Source organism: Anabrus simplex, chromosome 12 (genome assembly GCF_040414725.1).
Source record: "Anabrus simplex isolate iqAnaSimp1 chromosome 12, ASM4041472v1, whole genome shotgun sequence".
NCBI classification, from domain to species: Eukaryota; Metazoa; Arthropoda; class Insecta; order Orthoptera; family Tettigoniidae; genus Anabrus; species Anabrus simplex.
The window spans coordinates 51365302-51386540 of record NC_090276.1 but is presented as its reverse complement, the minus strand read 5'-3'; the positions used below and the strand labels follow the sequence as shown (position 1 = coordinate 51386540).

The following is a 21239-nucleotide window of genomic DNA, read 5'->3' as shown; positions in this document are numbered from 1 at the left end:
ACACCGATAGCTCGCCCCGAGACCTTGGGGCATACATGACAAAGACAGAAAAATCAACCATCTTGGCACTGCTTTGAAAAAATTTATTAGGTTCTATATGACATTTCGTGATTTCTTCACGTGGTCCTAAACTTTTGACCGGTCCTGTACATTTTTATGTAGGCTACATATTTCACACTTTGATATTAGATAAAAATCCAGACCCTAGTTATAAGACATGTATATATGGAATGTTTTTTCCATTAGGTAGCCTCTATGTAGAGGTGAATGGCATTTTCTGTTGTCACAAATAACTTGATAGAAATTATATGTCTGTTTCAGCTCTTATCTGTGTTTGTATTTTATTAATAGTATGAAATTTTTTATTTAATTTTTTTCAGGATATAGAGAAAGCTTTCTTCCTTCTTTTACTTCTGGTAATTATCGGTGAGTTCTTCAGTGCTCCTGCTATAACATTAGCGGACTCTGCGGTGATAACCTTACTGGGTGAGGACGCAGATCTCTATGGACATCAGCGGATGTTCGGCTCCCTGGGCTGGGGTTTGGCCATGTTCTTTGTGGGTATTGCGCTCGACCACTCCACGTCTTTCCCGGATCATCCATGTGGACCAGACGAGCGAGAGAAGAACTATACGATATGTTTTGCTACATTCTCCGTGCTCATGGGGTGCGCCATCATTACCGCCACACAGATTACGTTCCGCTATGACTTCCCTGCGGAGCAGACAATCGAACAGCCAGAGAAACAACCTCCGGAGATGTCGTATGAGGACACGATGCAGCAACAGTTGGCCCAGCAACTCAATTTGCCTCAGCTTGCTGAACCAACCAAGGTTCCACTTGAAACCAAATCTACAGCACCACTAGTTGGCAAGGTGATCTCAATTATATCTTTAACATCCTATATGTTTAAATGATTGTTTGTTTATGGGTAATTCTATAATAAGTTGCAATGAAGTTTTTCCACTTGGATTCCTTTCTTAATCTTGCCTTAGTTCTCTCTTCTTTTTTTTTTCTTATAACCATCATCATCATCATCATTTTCCAGCTCCAATTTTCTGGATGTGGTGTACAAGCACTCACCAGTTCTTCCTGTCAAAGAATAGTTTTTATTCCTTTATCCTCTCCCACTTGACATTCCTCTTGCTGACATCCAATTTCACTGTGTCTATCCATCGATTCCTTGGCCTCCCTACTGGACTCTCCCCTTTCACTTCTCTGTCAAAGTAATTCCTTGCTGTTCTTGTTCTGTCCATCCTCATAACATGTCCAAACCGGTGTAACCTGTATCTTCCTTCCTGCTTGCTTCATTTCTAATCTTGTCTTTCCTGGTCGTTTGGTTCATTGTTCTGATAACCATATAACCCATAAATCTCAGACTTTTGACACCGCAGCTTCCTTTCCCAGCTGATCATATCCAGCAGTGCCTCTTGGGGCTGATTCTTGTATTTATTTTTGGACAGACTGGTACTTTAGTTAGAGAAGTGAATTTCAGCAACGTAAAGATATAAAAATAATTTAATGTAGAAATCCTACAGGATATTAATGACTTTTTAAATGGCCATGTGCACTGATCTTCGATATCACAGTTCTTAACAAACAAACAAACAAACAAACAAACAAACAAACAACAATTTTCATCTCATAAAACGCAAAATGTCAGTTATACATTTTTTAAACAAAACATTTGGTATTACAAACCCGTGGTATATTAGTATTCAATTTCACAGACATAATGAGAAGAATGTCGAAAACCGTACTGTTCATCTTCTAAATTCTGGTTATATCTTCTAGTTATATAGGCTGCTAAGGTGTGTATAGCGGTAAATGGAAGTGCCTGAAGGTTGGTGTGAAAGTGTACCAGGTGTAATGCATAAGTCTTTTCCAGTTTCACTAAGAGATGGCGCTAGCGAACAGTACGCAGCGTATGAATTTGACACATACGTCAGTTTGTTCGTCTGACATTAACCTACCAACACACACAAGTTAAGTCCACCAAACGCTAGCGTCTGTGTTGTATCGTTCAGTGATCATGTTGACATTTGTGCCTGAAAAAGAACATTTGCTTTTCTAATTTAATCAAAAGAAAGTCATCATTTGCTGGTAGAAACATATGGTGAACACGCTCCATTGTTTATAACATGTGAGACTTGGTTTTGATAATTTAAACGTGGTGATTTCATTGTGAAAGACAGTGAGCGCTCTGGTAGACCACAAAAATACAAAGACTCTTGAAGCCCGGCAAAACTATTAATGAACAACGCTATTGCCAACAAATGATTAATTTAAATCACACATCAATTGAAAGATGACCGGAATAGGTCAGAAGACATGGCAAGTGATTTTGTTACATGACAATGCACCGTCTTACACAGCAAAACCATTCAGACACCTTGAAATCGCTTGGATGGGACATCCTTCCACACCCACCTGGTGCCATCTGACTATCACCTCCTCGCATCAATGGAGCATGCACTTGCAGAGCAGCACTTCAGCAATTTCGAGGAAGTTGGAAAATGGCTCAATGAATGGTTTTCCGCAAAAGACAAGCAGTTTTTCTGGCATGGTATTCATAACTTACCTGAAAGATGGGCAAAGTGTGTAGAAGCCGATGGCCAATATTTTGAATAAACAAAAAAATTAATTTCCCTTGTAATTATGTGTTTCCTTTACCACAAAATCCAGCAAAAACGTATGCATACATCTGGTAATAATACCAGTATTTAAGAAAGGTGACAAGAAGGTATGTGTCAGTTATCAAGGAAATATATTACTATCACAAGTAGCCAAAATACTAGAGAGAATAATAGAAAGGAGAATGAGAGAAAGGGTGTAAAGAAATTTTGAAGAAGAGCAGTATGGCTAAGCAGATCAGCAATAGACACTATACTTACCATGAGATTACTGATGGATAAACAGTGGAGATATGGAAAAGCTCTTGTGATGGTATTCCTTGATCTAGTGAAAGCAATGTATAAAAAAACTGTTCCAGTTGTGTCCAGACTCCAGTAGGAAGAACAGAGTGGTTTAGAAACCAAACTGGACTAACAGAGGGAAGTGTATTGTCTCCAAATACATTTATAATGGTTATGGATGAAATTCTAAAAAAAACAAAGGCAACGTATAGAAGGGGATAAGAAAATATTATTGTTTGTGGATATGTAGTGATGTGGGGAGTCAACAGTCAGAAGTGCAAATTCTACTAGAGGCTTTAAATGACAACGCTGAGAAATATGATATGATATGAAAATCAGTGTAGGGAAGGGCAAAACAGTGATGATGACAAGAGGAGAAAGAGAAGGAAAATCAATTGTAGTATCAGAGGACAAATGCTTGATGTTGTTGATTGCTTCAAATATTTGGGAAGTGAAATAATCCAAGATGTAAGGTTGGATAAGGAGATCAGCGGAAGGATACTAGTGGGAAATACATTCTACCAGAATGTAAGAAACCTGGTGTGGAATAGAGAAGTTGCTATGAAATGTAAAGAGATAATGTACAAGATGTACTATACTCCTATATTAATGTATGCATCAGAGACTTGGACATTGACAGCAAGAGATGAGAGTAAAATTCAGGCCAGTGAGATGAAGTTCCTGAGGAGTATGATAGGGAAGACAAGGAGAGACAGAGTAAGAAATGCTGAGGTCAGAAAAGATATAGGGGTAGAAAAACTGAGTGACAGGATGGAGAAGGATAAATTGAGATGGTTTGGACATGTTATGAGGACGGAGGAGGGAAGGATACCAAAACAAGTGTTGTAGGTTAAAATGGAGGGAAGGAGGGCAAGAGGGAGGCCCACAGCAAGATGGATGGACTCTGTCAAGAACAGTATAAGGAAAAGAAGACTGGACTGGAATACAATTACTGAAGAGGAATGGTGGAAGAAGTGCCATCAACACCCCCATCTGGCAGGAGCTGGACAAGGGGAAATGAAAATTATGAATGAGAAGAATGTTCATTAGTTCGTGGTACCTTGGTGTTTTGTAGATATTGCAACACAATTTTTTTTCTGATGTTGAGTTTAGCTCTCTACTTTGACTTTATTATAGCTATTGCAGAAGAAACACAGTTAGTACAGTAAAGAGGTGGCAAACTGAATCAAGACCTGCAGTGATAATTGTCAGATATTCATCTTAAATACTACAGACCTTGTTTTCTGTTCTGGGTCAGTAGAAATACCAATTAGCTGCTGTGTTTCCTTATTGTTTAAGTGATGGTGTCCATCTAATGGTTTGATTTCAGTATCAGCTGCTGAAGTTAGCCAATGAGAGCACTTTGTAGGTGAATTCAAAAGGGCTTTGCGAGGCAGTGTTGCTAAATCTGCATGTGGCTTAAGACCAGCTTCAGAGCCATGGTGAGAAATCAGCGTCCAACACAAACACACCGTGCGTTTCAGCCAGTGTACTTGTTATGGCGGGATCTTGTCAGCTCATAGGTCCAAGTTCAAATCTCTCCTCTGGCAAAGTTTCTTCTTCGACTGGTGCTGTTAAGCCTGTTTTAATCCACGTGCTAATTTAACAAGACCGGTTCGCAAAACCCATTTGAATTCTCCCATGAAGCGATCTGATTGGCCACCTCCAGCAGCTGATAAAATTACAATGGCGCAAGATATCAATTTTGATTTTCAAATTATTTATCAGTGTGACCATCTCTCTAATGCTCATATATCTGGTTCACATTGTTTCTCCAGGAACAAGAAAACACACACATAATAGGGTAAACAGAATGACATGTTAATGAGGAAAAAGGGAGCATCAGAGTGTGCAAAACAAGGGGAAACACAGGAACAAAAAGAAATGCACTTTTCCCTTTGCGAAAATCAAATAATCGTAAATATGTCTCCCAGTTATGACATCCATCAGCGGCTGCTAATTTCTGATGGCAACCAGTCATAAGACATAGCCTGCATGGTTGCTAGGTAACATTGTCCAGCCATCCATCCCTGCCTTACATCACAGCCTGCACAGTTGCTAGGTAACATTGTCCAGCCATCCATCCCTGCCTTACATCACAGCCTGCATGGTTGCTAGGTAACATTGTCTGGCCATCCATCCATACCTTACATCACAGCCTGCATGGTCATTAGGTAACACTGTCTGGCCATCCATCCATACCTTACATCACAGCCTGCACAGTTGCTAGGTAACACTGTCGGGCCACCCATCCCTACCTTACATCACAGCCTGCATGGTCGTTAGGTAACACTGTCTGGCCATCCATCCATACCTTACATCACAGCCTGCACGGTTACTAGGTAACCTTGTCTGGCCATCCATCCATACCTTACATCACAGCCTGCACGGTTGCTAGGTAACACTGTCTGGCCACCCATCCCTACCTTACATCACAGCCTGCACGGTTGCTAGGTAACATTGTCTGGCCATCCATCCATACCTTACATCACAGCCTGCACGGTTGCTAGGTAACATTGCCTGACCATCCATCCATACCTTACACCACAGCCTGCACGGTTGCTATAGTTACACTTTGTCACACATTTTGCCCCATCACATTACACACATTTTAGGATGACTCCCAGCCATAAGAGATTTTTATGTCAACAGGACAAAGATAATCTTCACATCTTATGCACTACTATCTTCAAGTAGATGGGCTCTGTTAAGGGAGTTGTTTACTTAAATATTGTAAGACATCAAATTCAAAAATGCAGAACCTTTAACTAAAAATGAGTACTGTGCCCTTTTCAGACAAAGATGTTCGCACAGACGACGCGTGAGATCCCTGAGTGGGTGACGGTCCTCAAACAGTTTGCAAACCTCAAGTGTGCATCCTTCCTATTTGTATCCTGGTTCATGGGCTTTGGAATTGGTCTGATCTTCACCTTCCTTTTCTGGCACTTACAGGTAAGAGTTCTACTCATTTGTCTTCTTACGTTCACATGCACCTTGTTTTTCCAGGCTAGAAGTGATTTGCATTAATGAAAATTGGGATAACCTGGAAACAAATTAATACAAACCTTTATTTCTACATAAACAAGAAATAAAAATACACTTTTTAGGCATTTAAACACCTTTTTATTTACTGAAGTAATGTCAAGAAGGAAGCCAAACTTTCCAGTGTCAGCTCAGTTAAATGTAAAAAGACACACACACGCTATTAAACAAGGAATAAAAATATGTGCTATAAATACTATTTTTATTCCTTTGTTAACCATTTCACTCCGGTCGACTGCTCTAGCAGGAGGGAGCTGAGTTGCGCACTTGGTGGACTGCTGACTTCCTTCCTTCCTTCCTTCCTTCCTTCCTTCCTTCCTTCCTTCCTTCCTTCCTTCCTTCCTTCTCTCGGAGAGCTTCTTCTTATTCGTCTTCGAGAGAGGAAGGAAGGGTGCTGGAGCTGTGCCTCATAGCCGGTCGACTGCTGTAGAAGTCGTGCGTCTTTCCGCTGTTTTCCGTTTTGCTACGATAGACTGCTGGGGAAGTTTGGCCTTGGAGGTCTCTCATAGCTGACTTGGGAATCTATAGTTACTGCTATGATCACCAGATGACAGGAGTAACCAGTTCAAACACAAAAGCTACGTGCCCGGTATGGCACTCACTTTGTGCCTAGTTGCTCCCCTGTGCTGACCTGCTTGTGCTTCTCAATTTAGCATTCAATTACTTTTAAATTGTGAAAGGCCTGATGGTGGAGGAAGCACTTGCCTTCATATTGGGTAGCGACTTTGAGGAAGATGACGATGATAGTGATTTATTATCTGATTCTGGTGACGGAACAACTTCAATCACACCTTCTACTTCAGGCATGTTTTCTACTTCAGTTACCACTTCGTTGTCTAAAAGGTCGGCCTACTTTGACGATTCAACTGAAGATGAGGATAGTGAGGATGAAGACCAGTGCCTGAATCACTGAGCAGGAAACTAAATTGGAAAAAGAAGAACGTGAATCCAAAGAAACATAATTTTGACGCAGCTAACTCTGGACTGAAAAGTTTAGTGGACTATGTTAAGTTTCTTTCAGCTATTTTTTTAACATGAGTATCATAACTTTCCTGTGCAAGGAACTAATAGATACTTTTCTGAGAAGATGACTACAGGTGGAGTTCTGCATTAAAAGTAAAATAAAATACATTTAACTTCTTCCTGTTCTCTCCTCACGTTGCGAGCCTTATGCGGATGGGAGAGCGGAGCGAAACAAGTACTCCGCACAGCGGGCTCAGTGAGCTACTTGCTGCTCACATCCAGAGGGTTACGCCACCGTACTCGCTATGCCGGAGTGAAAGGGTTAATAGCGTGGGGGCTTTTTTGATAGGTATGTTATAGTGTAAGATTTATATTGAACTTATGTGTTATGACAGACTGAAAATCTTTTAAGTTACATTTTACTGAAATACTGTGCAAGTTTCTTTTATATCAAATTTATGTGGCGTTTGTGCACAGCATGATTGTGTAGGTGTTTCACCAACAACAGTTCAGCTGGAATTGTTTTTGTTGGTTGTTCTAAGTACAGTACAGTACACCTTCTCATGTCCAACCTTGGAATATCCGGCTGCCTGCTTCACCCAAAGAGCCTAACGATGACCTAATCATTACTGCTGTTCCCAGGCTGATGTTGATGAAGACAGGACACACAACAAAGATAAAGATAAAGAAGGAAACAAAAAGATTGGTCACTTTGCAGCCAAGGATAGATTTTGAGGTCACGCTGAATTGCTTCAAACAACATCCAGCAGCAACACCCAGGGATGAGTTGTGGTTAAAGAAGTGGAGGGATTGATCTGCAAAATCAAGAATGTGTCATTTGAAACAAGAGAACAACACAAATTTTTTACAAGTTAATTCATTTCTGTACAGTAATTTTTATACAGTACTGAAAGTTTCAATATTTTTATCAGACATAGTGTAGTGGTCCATGAGTATATTTATCTAAGCTCACTTCTGAGAGATAGTGGTGGCTGTGAACAGGAAATTAAAATAATAGTAGCCCATGGACAATGGAAAAGATGCAAGTCGTCTGGAGTACAGAGGAATATCTGGGAATAACAAAATTCGCTTGTGCAGACTCTCACATTTTCCAACTTCTTGTAGTAGTCCCAGTGTTCAAGACAGAAAGAAGTCACAAGAATCTGAACCTTAACCTGAAATATGGCTCAAAAGTTTCTTTGTATCACCGTGACGCACAGTCTCGGCTTAAAGCACTACAGTTTTAGCATGTTGTTTGAACAGACAGGTGACTGCAATCTGAAAATGAAAATCCACACCCTGTTTCCAGTCATTTGACTGGGTCAGGGTTGGAATAAATGAAGCCCCTATCTAGCGGCGATGATAGGAATTGTACCGGCTGCCAAAGCTTGTTGTATTTCTTTGGGGCATTGATTAATGACTGACAGATGAAATCAAAATATTGGAGAGTGTTGCAGTAATGAAACATGAGAGGGAAAACCAGAGTACCCAGAGAAAAACCTGACCCACCTCTGCTTTGTCCGGCACAAATTTCACATGGAGTGCCTGGAATATGAACCACGGAACCCAGAGGTGAGAGGCCAGCGTGCTGTCACCTGAGCCACAGAGGCTCTAGGCAACTGTAATCTGACATGGTGAAAACACAACTGGAACAAGATAGTTGGCGATCAGGTCTGCAACAATGACCTCTCCATATTTTTCCAGGAAAAAGTCGAGCCATGTGTATGAAAGTTGAATGGTATTCGACCTATGATTAAAAAGTAATTTGCTTTGTAAATGAGTCAGGAATTTGTGTGCCACCGTGTATGTAGATAAGACATGGCAATGGTGTTTAAATTGTCCAAACATATACCGGTAGCAGCATGGTAAGACCAGTATTATGTGCCATATACTGATGATATTCAGTGCCTTTTCCATAGTTGGCAACAATGTATTGACACCCTGGGAGACTATTCTGAAGGATGTTAGCTGTTTGTAACACATGTGTGTGTTTAGGTTGTGCATAAGAAAATACTACAACACTGCATTCTTTGTACGTGTCTTTTGATAGCCCCCACTTCTGTTAACTCCTGTATCCCGACCCCGTTTGATGCTACCATTGAGACGCACATTTCCTTGTCCTTGCAGATTTTCTGTGGTTCAGCGTTATCAGACGACATAACCCACTTGCCAAGACTTATAAAATGACCCCCATATATTAAGTAATACTATCGATCTGATCATGCATATGATATGCAGTTTGGGTCACATAACTGTGAGATTTCATTTGGGAGATGGTGGGTTTGAACCTCATGGTTGGCAGCCCTGAAGATGGTTTCCAATTTCCCTGGTCACCTCCTTCCCAGTCCTAGCCCATCATCGTCATTGGACCTGCCTGAGTTGGTGCAACGTTAAGTCAATGTAAAAAAAAAGGAAATCTTACTTACGTATGATTGAATCCAGACTGCTCCATTTTACAGGATTATGAAGGTTCGCCGACTCTGTTTGGTGTCGCATCAGTCATCAACCACATCTCGGAAATATTTGCATACTTCTTCAGCTTTAGGCTGATTAAACAAATTGGCCATGTTAAGGTAAGACTATTCCTATCCATAGAAATAAGTTAAGAATTATTTTAGAAAAATGCTAAATAGGCAGGCTTAGTATCAATATTGTACTCTTACTCAAAAAAAAAAAAAAAACCTGATACATTCTTATGTAGTAATCATAGTAATGGATGGAGGATAACATTTTACCAACTAAGGTCTTGGTTGACAGCCTAGACATAAAAGAAAAACTATGCATTTGTGAAAATCTTTCAGTAGAAACATCAGTGGAGGAGATGAGGAAATATGCTTGTGGCTGATGGGCTTGTAAAAATAAGCAACAAGGTTATGTTTATACAGAGAGGTCCACCACCATCACCACCACCACCACCACCACCACCACCACCACCATCATCATCATCATCATCATCATCATCATCATCATCATCATCATCATCATCATCATCATCATCATCATCATTCTGCCAGATGGCAGGTATTCTCAATGTCGTTCCTCCACGTTTCTTCATCTTCAGTAGATCATACCTTCTTCTCACTTTAATGTTGTTTCCCAGCTGAAACCTTTTCCTCCCTCTCATTCTCCTTCCATCGCATGTGTCATCAGGCAGTGTCCAAGCCAATTTATCTCTCAACTTTGTATGGTTTGTAGCATCTCTCTTTCTTCTCCCTCTCTTCTTGGTACCTCTTCATTTCTCACACTATCTTTCCAACTCACCCCTCCATCTTTCTCCAAATTCACTTTTCAAATGCTTTTATCTATGTAATACTCCAGGGATACATCAGAGCATCTGGGATTAAATGTGCTGGCAGGTTCTGTTCCTGTGTGTTTTCCATGATTAATGTATGTTTGGAGGTCTGTCAGAGGCTTACAGCAAGGTTTGTGGAAGAAGGTGATGCATTTCTGAGTCAGATCGTCACCTGTGACGAAACATGGGTCCACTACTACACTCCCGAATTCAAACAAGCCAATAAGGAGTGGCAGAGGAAAGGGGAGGCAGCACCAGTGAAAGCCAAGACTCGACTGTCAGGTGGCAAGGTTCTTGAAACCGTTTTTTCGATCGGCGAGGCATTTTGCATCAGCGATGCACAATCAATGCTGCTTACTACTGCTAGCTGTTGAACAAGGCGAGGGTTGCATATCGCCGCAAAATACGAGACCAACCGATACCAATATAATGGTCCGTTATTGGACATTATAAATTTTCCAGCTAACTCATTCTTGGTTGCCTGCGTTTCGCCTAACTTAGCACACGAGGGCGAAACGCAGGCAACCAAGAATGAGTTAGCTGGAAAATTTATAATGTCCAATAACGGACCATTATATTGGTATTATAAATTTACTCATTCGGGACAAATATTTTAAATTCCCTATGGGAATCAACATCTGTATTACCAACCGATACGACAATGCGTGGCCCCATACTGCAGCTCTGTCTCCAAGCTACAGGAAATGCACTGGACTACACTTGATCATCCTCCTTACAGCCGGGACTTATTGCCCTGCGATTTCCATTTGTTTGGACCACTTAAAGAAGCTCTAGGAGGGCAACGATTTGAAGATGACGAGAGTGTGGAAGACTTTGTGCGCAACTGGCTGGTGACACGACCCTGTTCTTTTCACGATGAGCTGCCCATACCCTGGACAAATACATTTCCAAAGCAGGAAACTATGTTTAAAAAAAAAAAAAAAATTGTAATTGCCTTGTGTTTTCCAATACATGAATTTAAATAAAAAATAAAATCCTGTTTATATTTGATCCCCCCTCGTACTAAGTAGAGTTGTAGAAAATGAATTCTAACATAGAAATAAAGAGTTTCTGGACCCATGTTCATATAACATATTTTCCTCTTCTACATGTGAGGAATTTGTCCTCAAAGAATGGCCTACTTTATTGTCACAATCTGTATATGACTTGTTTCTTCACTTGTTCATTCCTTTCCATTTCTTATACAGACCAGCAATCAGAGCGACTTTATTCACTGCTTATACAGTAAAACCTGACTTTAGCGGAACCTTTATGAACCGGACAACTGTCCATACCAGAAAATATTCCTGGTCCCTTGAATTCATTATCATCATCATCATCATCATCATTTTACAGTTCCAGTTTCCCTGGTACTATTGGCCTCTTCCGTTCTGTCTTACTGAGATATGTTCTGTTGTTAGTGACATCTCCAGTGTCCTTCCCCAATCTGCAATGTCCATCTTTACAATGTCCATCCAGTGAGTTCTAGGTCTTCCCACCATCCATTTTCCTACCACATGTCTCTCCAAGTTAACACTGTAAGCTGTCCTTGTTGGCTCCATCCTCATTACATGTCCAAACCACCGCACCCAATCCAACAATGATGTAACAGTCCCAGCTTCCTTCCTAACCACATCATTCCTTAACTTGTCCAGTTTGGTATTTTGAATTGTGGACCTAAGGAGCTTCATCTCGGATGCCTGCAACTTTGATGAGTCTTTCTTAGTGAGGGTGCGGGTTTCAATACCATAGGTTAAGATTTGTATGAAGTACCGATTGAACATCACCAGCTTTGACTGGGATACCAGAGGAGTGTTCGTACTTGCTGGTAAAAGTGAGAGTTCTTCTGCACTCTATTTGCCACCTTCTTTGTGGCTAACGTATCTTGAGATATTACACTGCCGAGGTACGTGAAGTTTTCCACATTTTCTAGTGGATGGTTTCCTAGCATGATGTTTGCTGGTCGTCCCTCTCTATTTATTGCAATTACTACTGTTTTGAGTTTGCTTATCTTGAGACTGAACTCTTGGAACTTAACTTTCCATTCATTGAGTCTTGATTGTACTTGTTCCTCAGATTATTCACCAGATCATAACATGAATTATGGTTTAATATTCATGCAAGCTTATCTGTATTTAGTGGAACCTGTCTGACATAGAAATGGAAGGAAATTTTGTGAGGGCCTACTGTAATGAAAAAGATATGTAAATTCCCTCCCTAACTGTTTTCAGTACATGAGTATTCTGAATGGATCTAAGATGGCCGAGATAGCATTGTTGTAACTTGGATCGCAGAAGCAGTGAAAGGAGTGTCGCCAAATACAATACATCATTGCTTTCACAAAGCCAAGTTTATCTAACCTTGCCGAAGGAACCATAATAAACAAAAATACTGATGAGCTACAGCAAACTCTCAAAGAGTGTAATTATATCAACGTCAATGCAGGATATTAATTTGCCATTGATCTAGAAGTTGAGAGAGAGGCAGCATTAGAAAACATCAAAGAGTTCATAACCCATCACCTCCAAAGAAAGAAAACAAATTGATGGCAATGATGACGAGAACGAAGATGATCAAGAAGATGGTTTATGTAGCATGAAGTCCTACAAACATGCTCTGTCAGTCATAAGGACATTCAGTCTTCATTGCTAATGAAAAATGATGCAAAATTGATCAACATTATTTGCCAGGCCCGCATTTTATTTGAGAAGTGTGCTACCAGCGGTAGCTGAGTCCAGCATAGAATTCTGGATTACTGGAAGAAGTAAACAACATTATTGTACAGTATTACTATTGGAAGCTTTAAGCAAGAACAGATTTGTGTTAATTAAATAAAATACAGGAAACTCAATCGTCAAAAATTACCAGTGTTTTGCCCCAGTGCGGCATGGGCTCACCAGTTGGATACTGCACCTTCCCAAGTCACTGGCCAGCTAGCACACCGGTAGCAACACCTCTGCAAACTATACATGTTATAAGCACAATGCAGTGCCGACGTACTAGGGGAGAATTGCATTTCCACTTGTTATAAATACCCCACCCCCACCCCCATGGGCTAGTACGACCAAAAATATGGCTTCCAATTGAGACGGCCATGGTGTGCTAGCCAGCCAGTGCCTTGGGAAGGTGCAGTATCCAACTGATGAGCCCATGCTGCACTGGGGAAAAACACTGGTAATTTTTGATGATTGAGTTTCCTGAATTTTATTTAGCCATCTCAATCCGAAGCCATATTTTTGGTTAGATTTGTGTGAGTGTTGATAAGACTGTATATACTGTAAGGGTGAGATTATAGTGTCATTCTTGTATCTACTACTGCACAAAACCATATAAATCTACTGCTGGATTATCTAACAGAGGTATGTACCGTACTTATGATTTTTATTTTATTTTTTAACCACCTTTATGAAACGGAATCCTGCATACAGCCGGAAAATTTCTGGCCCCTTGAGTTTCCGCTGAGGACAGATCTTTACCATATTTACAAATACCCGAAGTCTTGTTTCTAGCCAAAGTCATCATTTCCTTGACTCTCTGTCAATACAACAAATGCACTTTTATTCTCTCCTCTACTGATGAAACTTGTTCTGAAAATGTAAACTATGCTGTTTTCTCTGCTATATGCGTAACACCAATTGCATTCATACCTTCCAAGTCACTGATTGCTAGATTACATATTTTAAACTTTTTTCTCTTCTGAAAAATGTGTGAATATTGGTGTTGTTGATCACTGTGCTGAAATCAGTTTCTTTCTGTTAGGATTAATTTGTGAGAAATATGCAAATCAAATATTTAAGATTTTGATTGCTTTTACACAAATAATTTATGGGCAGGGTGAGCCATAAATCAGTTGTCATTAGCAATCCTTAGACTTTGTTTCGCTCACCGTAGTGGCAGTCAGTTGTGAACGTGGCTAGGGCGTAGTACCCATAAGTCAGTTGACTCTAGCAGTTTTAGACTGTATTGTTTGTTGTTATCTGAGAAACAATGAATAGAAAGTTAACTACAGAACAGCATGTATTTGTTTTGCAAATATGGTGGAAACATAACCATAATTAAAGTGATGTTCGTGATTTATTTGTGGAACATTGTCCGAACACCCAACCATCATCTCGACGAGGTATTCACAATCAGAATTTGAAAACCTACAGTCCTGGAAGATCTGCGACAAAATTTGTAAATCAGTATTGAAAAGATGCAATGATTGCTTAGAACAGCATGGAACCCACTTTGAGCATCCTTTGTAGTTCCACTGAACTCTCAATGTATTTCTGTGTTGATAATAAATCTGTTTTTTCATTTGTTTAGTATTATTGCACCAAACAGATTTTTGACAACTGATTTATGGCCTATGAAGCATATATAAAAAGTTTGTTGTGTCACATTTTGATGCTATTGAGAAAATCTAATCTCTACAGTGAGTTCTGAGTATAATTACTAAATTGCAATGTGAAAAATTATTCAAGTATCATAATTACTTCTGATATAACATATTGAATAATTCATATGCACATTGAAAGTGGAAATATATACAACAAAACACAAGAAAGCAAATCTGGAAAGTTATGACAAGACTGAAATGTCATTCATTGAGGTTAATTTTGCATGTACCTTGTGACCTGTTTTGTTTCAAGTGCCAGCAATAGCCTGCAAATACTGTATTGTCTTAATTTCGCCATCGACATGATGCATCCAGTGTCATGGTAGCTTGATAACAAATATTCAACCAGTTGCACTTCTTTCACACATTTTATGTTTCCTAGAAAGTCTTCTGTGAAGTTTTTGATGTGATCATCCTTCTTCTTAATTTATAGCAAGTTGAAGTACTTCCTTATTCTTCTTCTCCGTTTTGTAAAATAAAAATATTTAAATGCTTCCAATATGCTACATCTTTTCATCTTGTGGGTTTTGACATTCCCTCCATTTCTTCTTTATATTTTTCTAAACTCCTTGCTCAGAGGAGAAACCAGGGTGTGCATAGATAACTAGGAAACTCCCAACCAGAGAAAGCTAAAACCACACAATATATTAAGAGTTTAAGACCAAAGTCGTGGCAGTGTAGAGAGTGTATTAATTAATGTGTACCGAGAGATGTACAATGGGATATTGCAGGCTGGCGAGTGATGTTCCAGGTGTTGTGCCTGGGGCTGGTCGGCAACATTCTGCGCTTCTTGTATATCTCGTGGCTGACCGAGCCCTGGTGGGTGCTGCCGTTCGAGTTCATGCAGGGTAAGTTCTTATGCACTCATTTGATTATTTCACTATGATAAATGAATCTCAACTTTTGTGTTGTAGTTATGGACCAACAGCAATGTAGTAAAAGTAATACTATCACTGATATCACTGGCTACATATATAATACTCAACACAGATACAATAACACTATCTTGAAATATATACACAATAATTTATAATTGATCAACAAAGCAGTATCAATATGGTACGGCTGATCTAAGATTGCTTGCTTCATAAGCAAGTGACTGGCAATAGATTACTAAAAAAAAGATTAATCTGCTACTGTCATGATATCAAAACAGCTTTACCATGATAACATCATCGACTGACTTGCATCTCTGTATAACAAGCACTCCTTCTGTCAACACCCTTCATATATAAATATATACTGGCTATGATTCTAGATAATTCTGCTTTCTTACAATACAGTATTACTACAAGATACCTGGCAGATTCTATGATAACATTGGGAAGGCCTTGGTGAGTACCTGCTCTAGAATTATCTTGAAACAAGTTTGTCAGTATGGTACATAACCCAAAGATATCTACAAAAATATGGAATATTATACAACATGTCCTTGGTACATGAAGATTCTGGAGCTCACTTACAACAACACACACACAAGTAGGGTTTTCCAGAGCAACTTCGGAAACATGGGCGGTTACTTACAGTGATAAACATGATGCAACCTTAAACTAACTTCCTTTGAGTAATATACATATAACCAGAAATATCCTCAATGACTTTGAACACATCAAGGATTATTTACAAATGAAAGCATAACCAAAATTTTGCCAATATCTAGATTGAGGATGTCAGACTGTAAATACATGTTATTCTATAAGTCTGAGCAAGTGCTAGTAGAATGGGAAAAAAAAAAAGCATGGTTTATAGCTACTGTGCCAGGCATAATCAGCAAATGCATGCCACAGAAATGAGAAAGCTGCAGTGGTCTGCAGGCATTACTTTGACCAACCGAGTATACAATCACTGTTATCAGTGAGAAACTGGAGCAGAGAAAACTCCACTGGACTGGGCATGTCAAGCAGCATGATGTAACATGCTGAATAGGAAAGTTCTTGCCGCACAGAACCAAGGATGCTCTATAACAACGTAGTGACTGAAACCATCTTGATGACGGAGGACATCCCAGTAGTCCACATATAGAAGTGGAAGGAGTAATTGCTTTAGATAATAATAATTTCGTGTGGTTATTTCTAGCCGAGTGCAGCCCTTGTAAGGCAGACCCTCCGGTGAGGATGGGCGGCATCTGCCATGTGTAGGTAACTGCGTGTTATTGTGGTGGAGGATAGTGTTATGTGTGGTGTGTGAGTTGCAGGGATGTTGGGGACAGCACAAACACCCAGCCCCCGGGCCATTGGAATTAATCAATGAAGGTTAAAATCCCCGTCCCGGCCGGGAATCGAACCCGGGACCCTCTGAACCGAAGGCCAGTAAGCTAACCATTCAGCCAATGAGTCGGACATTGCTTCAGATGAGAAGAGCTGACTGTGAGTGATATATGGGCAAATACAGTGAGTATCAAAATTCAATGGCAAAAGTTCAGAAATAGATTCCTCATTTGGATGGAAGAAAATAAAGGGTATGACAATATGGGTGCAAAAATGCACTGGCCTGTGCTGAATGCTGATAAAATATTAGAGGCTACTGAGAGCAAGCAGGAGCTTTGGCTACAAGTACAAATGTGGAAAAACAGCCTCCATGACTTTAACCTGTGGCTGAATTTTAAAAAAACAGAATACATTACCACAGACTTGAACGCAGAAGATATTGTTAGTATCAATGGTATCAACTTGTTGAAAACCAAGATTTTTAAATACCTTAGCTGACAACTGCTGAGGATGGCACTGTTCAGCCAGAAATAATGCTTGGCTTAAATGGCAGACTACGAGTAGTGTCCTCTGTGATGGGAATTTACAGACAAGCATAAATAAAGATTATACCCCACTTTGTCATCTGACGAGTTGCTCCATACAGTGCAGAATGCTGGTCAGTTCCCAAGGGAGTGGAGCAACGATTCACTATGATGGAAACAAGGATGTTACAGTGGACCTCTGGCCTGACACTTGTTGACCATGTGACAAACGACGGAGTATGCAGGTATTATGGAGTGGCTCCGGTCTTAGAGATAATGAAAAAGACGTCTGCTTCAAGCAAAGCAACCAGCTGTGGCAAAGAGGGTTTTTGCACTCTAAGTTGATGATAAAAGATCAGTAGGAAGACCAAGAGAGCGGTAACTCTCTGATCAGGCCCACGATCATATCAAATGACAACATGAGCCAAAGTAGCGGACCATATTTTGGAGCAACACAAATGCTAAAGAAGAAGAGGATAGTCACCAAAAGTCTGTGTATGAATTGCACTGTGTGTGACCAAGAGAGTTAACTATGCAGTTCAAGGAATGTAGGCTGTAAGGTTGCATTTGGGAAATAGTGGATTCATATCCCGTACTTTGACACGAGTAACAGCCATCGACATCAGCATTAAATTCAGTAATTGATGATGACCTGTTAACAGTGATTCTTTTACGGCCTGCACTTTGGGCTTATGCCATGTAAAGAAAACAAGGTGAAACTCTTTACGTTTTGCAGAGAACTTTGTTTTGCGTCTTCAGAAGAAAATCTCAAGTAAAGAGTTTCACCTTGTTTTCTTTACATGGTGTAAGCCAAAAAACCCGTATCATGTCTACATGGTGACCTATTTCAACGGCCTGATTGTTTTGTCTTTTTCTTCTTCATCTCTCAGGAAATCTGCATCGCTTTTGTAGGACGCGCTAACCATTTCCGAGGCCTCGACTCACTCTCAGTCATTTTATAAGCTGGTAGTACGATGGGCTCACCAAACCCAAAGGCATTTTATACCTACTGCCAGAATTTTTTCAGGCCGCCCCTAATATGGGGAAACAGACGCCTTTTGCAGCTGCCTCTACGTGGAGTTCAGATGCTGCTAGATGGATTTTGTGGTGTTACCTCCACTAAGGGATCATCAGCTCCCTGAAGAGCCTCATTTGCCTGAAGCCATTTGCCTCTTTAGATTGTACTCGTAATTATCCCTGAGTCCAGGGTCGCCTCTTCCGCCATCCCCACTGTACCAAAGTCCACCTTCTCTGCCGAAGATGCCGTTGAGGTCTTCCCATGTAACCCTGAGCTGGGATCTTTACCAGATGTTACACACTAGGTCAGTGTGCTCTGGGACTCACACAGGTAGGGGCGCCACTCTCTGGGTATGGCTGCCTCCAAAGAGGGTCCCTACCTTCTACCTACCTCATTGTTTTGTACCTAGCACTAATTGTTAAATGCTGCCACCATACTTTGTTACTTGGCAACCTCTGATGAGAGGAAGTTGAATCAAGATTTCTTCCACACTCCCAACAACAACTTATACTGGTTTCTTTTCTATGACTTATCACACATCCTATAACACAGAAGGATAGAGAGACAACTTAAAGCCAAGATGGAAGAAGAACAGTTTGTCTTCTGAAGAAATGCAGAAACACACCAACCAATATTGATTGTATATTTGATCTTAGAATATTGAATTAAGAAGGGAAAAATCAAGTGCATGGCATTTGTAGTTCAAGAAAAGGCACCAAAAAAATTGATAGGACCAAGCTATTTGAGATTCTGAAGGCGATGACGGTCAAACAGCGATCAAATATAGAGAACAATGCATTACCTGCAACCTCACAAAAATCAGTCTGCATTATAAGAATTGAGGGAATTAGAAAGATAAAAATAATGTTATTGTTTTTATGTCCCACTAATTAATTTGACAGTTTTTGGAGATGCAGAGGTTCCAGAATTTTGTCTAGCAGGAGTTCATTACGTGCCAGTAAATCTACCGACACGAAGCTGACGTATTTGAGCACCTTCAAATATCACCAGACTGAGCCAGGATCAAACCTGCCACATTGGGATCAGAAGGTCAGTGCCTCAAACATCTGAGCCACTCAGCCCGGCATATGAGAAAGAATCAGCCATCCAAAAAGGAGCCAAATTCTGGGATATTTAGAGGATATTATTATTTTATCTCTAAGTGTACACAAGAGCTGGAAGAACTGCTGAATAGTATGGATACCATCTTGGAAGAGGAGAACAAGACAAAAAAGGTAATGGAATGCAGGCAAATAAAGTCAGGAGATGGAAGGAAATATAGTCAAAACTGTTTATTCCAACATCCCTTTTAACAATGTATTGGATATAATGACAAAAATCTAATTGTCTCATCTTAAACATTGTATTTTAAAAAATTGCTTAGTAGGTTCATTATGACATATCGTATTAAAAAGTGTATTTTTATCACATTTTCAGAGAAATCTATTCACTATAACATCCAATGTTGATTGTTTTTTGTTACATATTTGGGAATTGTTGACAACAATGTAAAGCTTATTTTCAAACTCTTGTTTTCAGGAGATCATAGATTTCAAATCATTCTGTCTGTTAAATAGTGAAGGCAAGCATTGCTTTGAAAATGATGCAAAAGAAAGGGAAAGTGTTTAATACTGAAGAAAAGTCACATATAATATGGCAATTACAAAATGGGGAAACAAACGTCAGCATCACGAAACAATTGGGTGCATCACACTCAATGATTTCTACAATTCGAAAGGACAGAGAACATCTTATATATTAGCCAAGATCAATTTACATTAATAGCTGCCTCTGTGGATCAGCGGTAGAGTGTCGGTCTCCGGATCCCAAGATAGCGGGTTCAAACCCGGCAGAGGTAGTCGGATTTTTGAAGGGCGGAAAAAAGTCCATTCGATGCTCCATGTCGTACGATGTCGGCATGTAAAAGATCTCTGGTGACACATTTGGTGTTTACCCGACAAAATTCATTAAATCTCAGCCATAGACGCCCAAGAGAGTTTCGGTTTACTCGGTCTGCCATCTAGTGGGGGCCTAGAGTAAAACGGAACGTCGAAATTGACGAGCAGACAGCCAGATGGCGTCAAATTGAAATGTCTGCACACGGTAGCTGAGGCCATACGATTATTATTATTATTATTATTATTATTATTTACATTAATGAACGTAGGTCTTCATGGCTCATAGTATAACATAAATAAATAAATGATTACTGGATTAAAGCCACTATATTTATTTAATGAAGCCGAGCTTTCAGCCAAATTCCAGTTTTCACCACAGACTGGAAGCTCAAATCCCTGTTTCGACCATTCAAAGAAAAACCACATCTTGAAACACCGGGCGTGTATGAAGTTCCATGTGGTTGTGGTTGCTCATACATTAGCATGACGAAAAGGCTTGTCAGCACCAGGGTGAAAGAATACATTAGGTCGGTAAAGAATGTCGCTCTTTCATCCTCCAGGGAAAATGCCATAAGCCAGTCTGCCATAGCAGAACATTTCTACAGCACAGACCATGAAATCCTCTTTGACCAGGCAAAGGTCATCGTGCCTGTAAAAGACTTCTATGCTCGACTGGTGAGAGAAGCCATAGAGATAGAGCTGCGCCCAAATAACATCAACAGGGAAGACGGCTTCAAGTTATCAAATACATGGAGACCTGTACTGCAGAAATACATGAGTAACACCAGCATGGAACAGCGGGACACACTCACGAAACCATCGACAGAGGGCGGTGAATCACAGCAGTTCAATTAGTGGGGTAGGCTGTGGATAGTATGGTCATGACTTCCACGTTTCTTTGCTCACTGTCGGAAGAAGAACTTAACATGCCCTGATGAAGGCCAATGCAATTTGGCTGAAAGTTCGGCTTCATTAAATAAATATAGTGGCTTTAATCCA

The 21239-nt window shown here is 40.1% G+C and overlaps 1 protein-coding gene across 1 annotated transcript in view; it reads left to right on the top strand.

Annotated features, from left to right (window-relative positions):
* Positions 1–21239, top strand: part of jef (major facilitator superfamily domain-containing protein 6 jef) — a 127047-nt gene that overhangs the window by 81229 nt on the left and 24579 nt on the right. Inside the window, exons 3-6 of the mRNA XM_067156047.2 lie at positions 381–875; positions 5712–5867; positions 9380–9493; positions 15345–15441. Of these exons, the coding sequence (XP_067012148.2) occupies positions 381–875; positions 5712–5867; positions 9380–9493; positions 15345–15441 (862 nt within the window). The remainder of the gene's footprint in view (positions 1–380; positions 876–5711; positions 5868–9379; positions 9494–15344; positions 15442–21239) is intronic.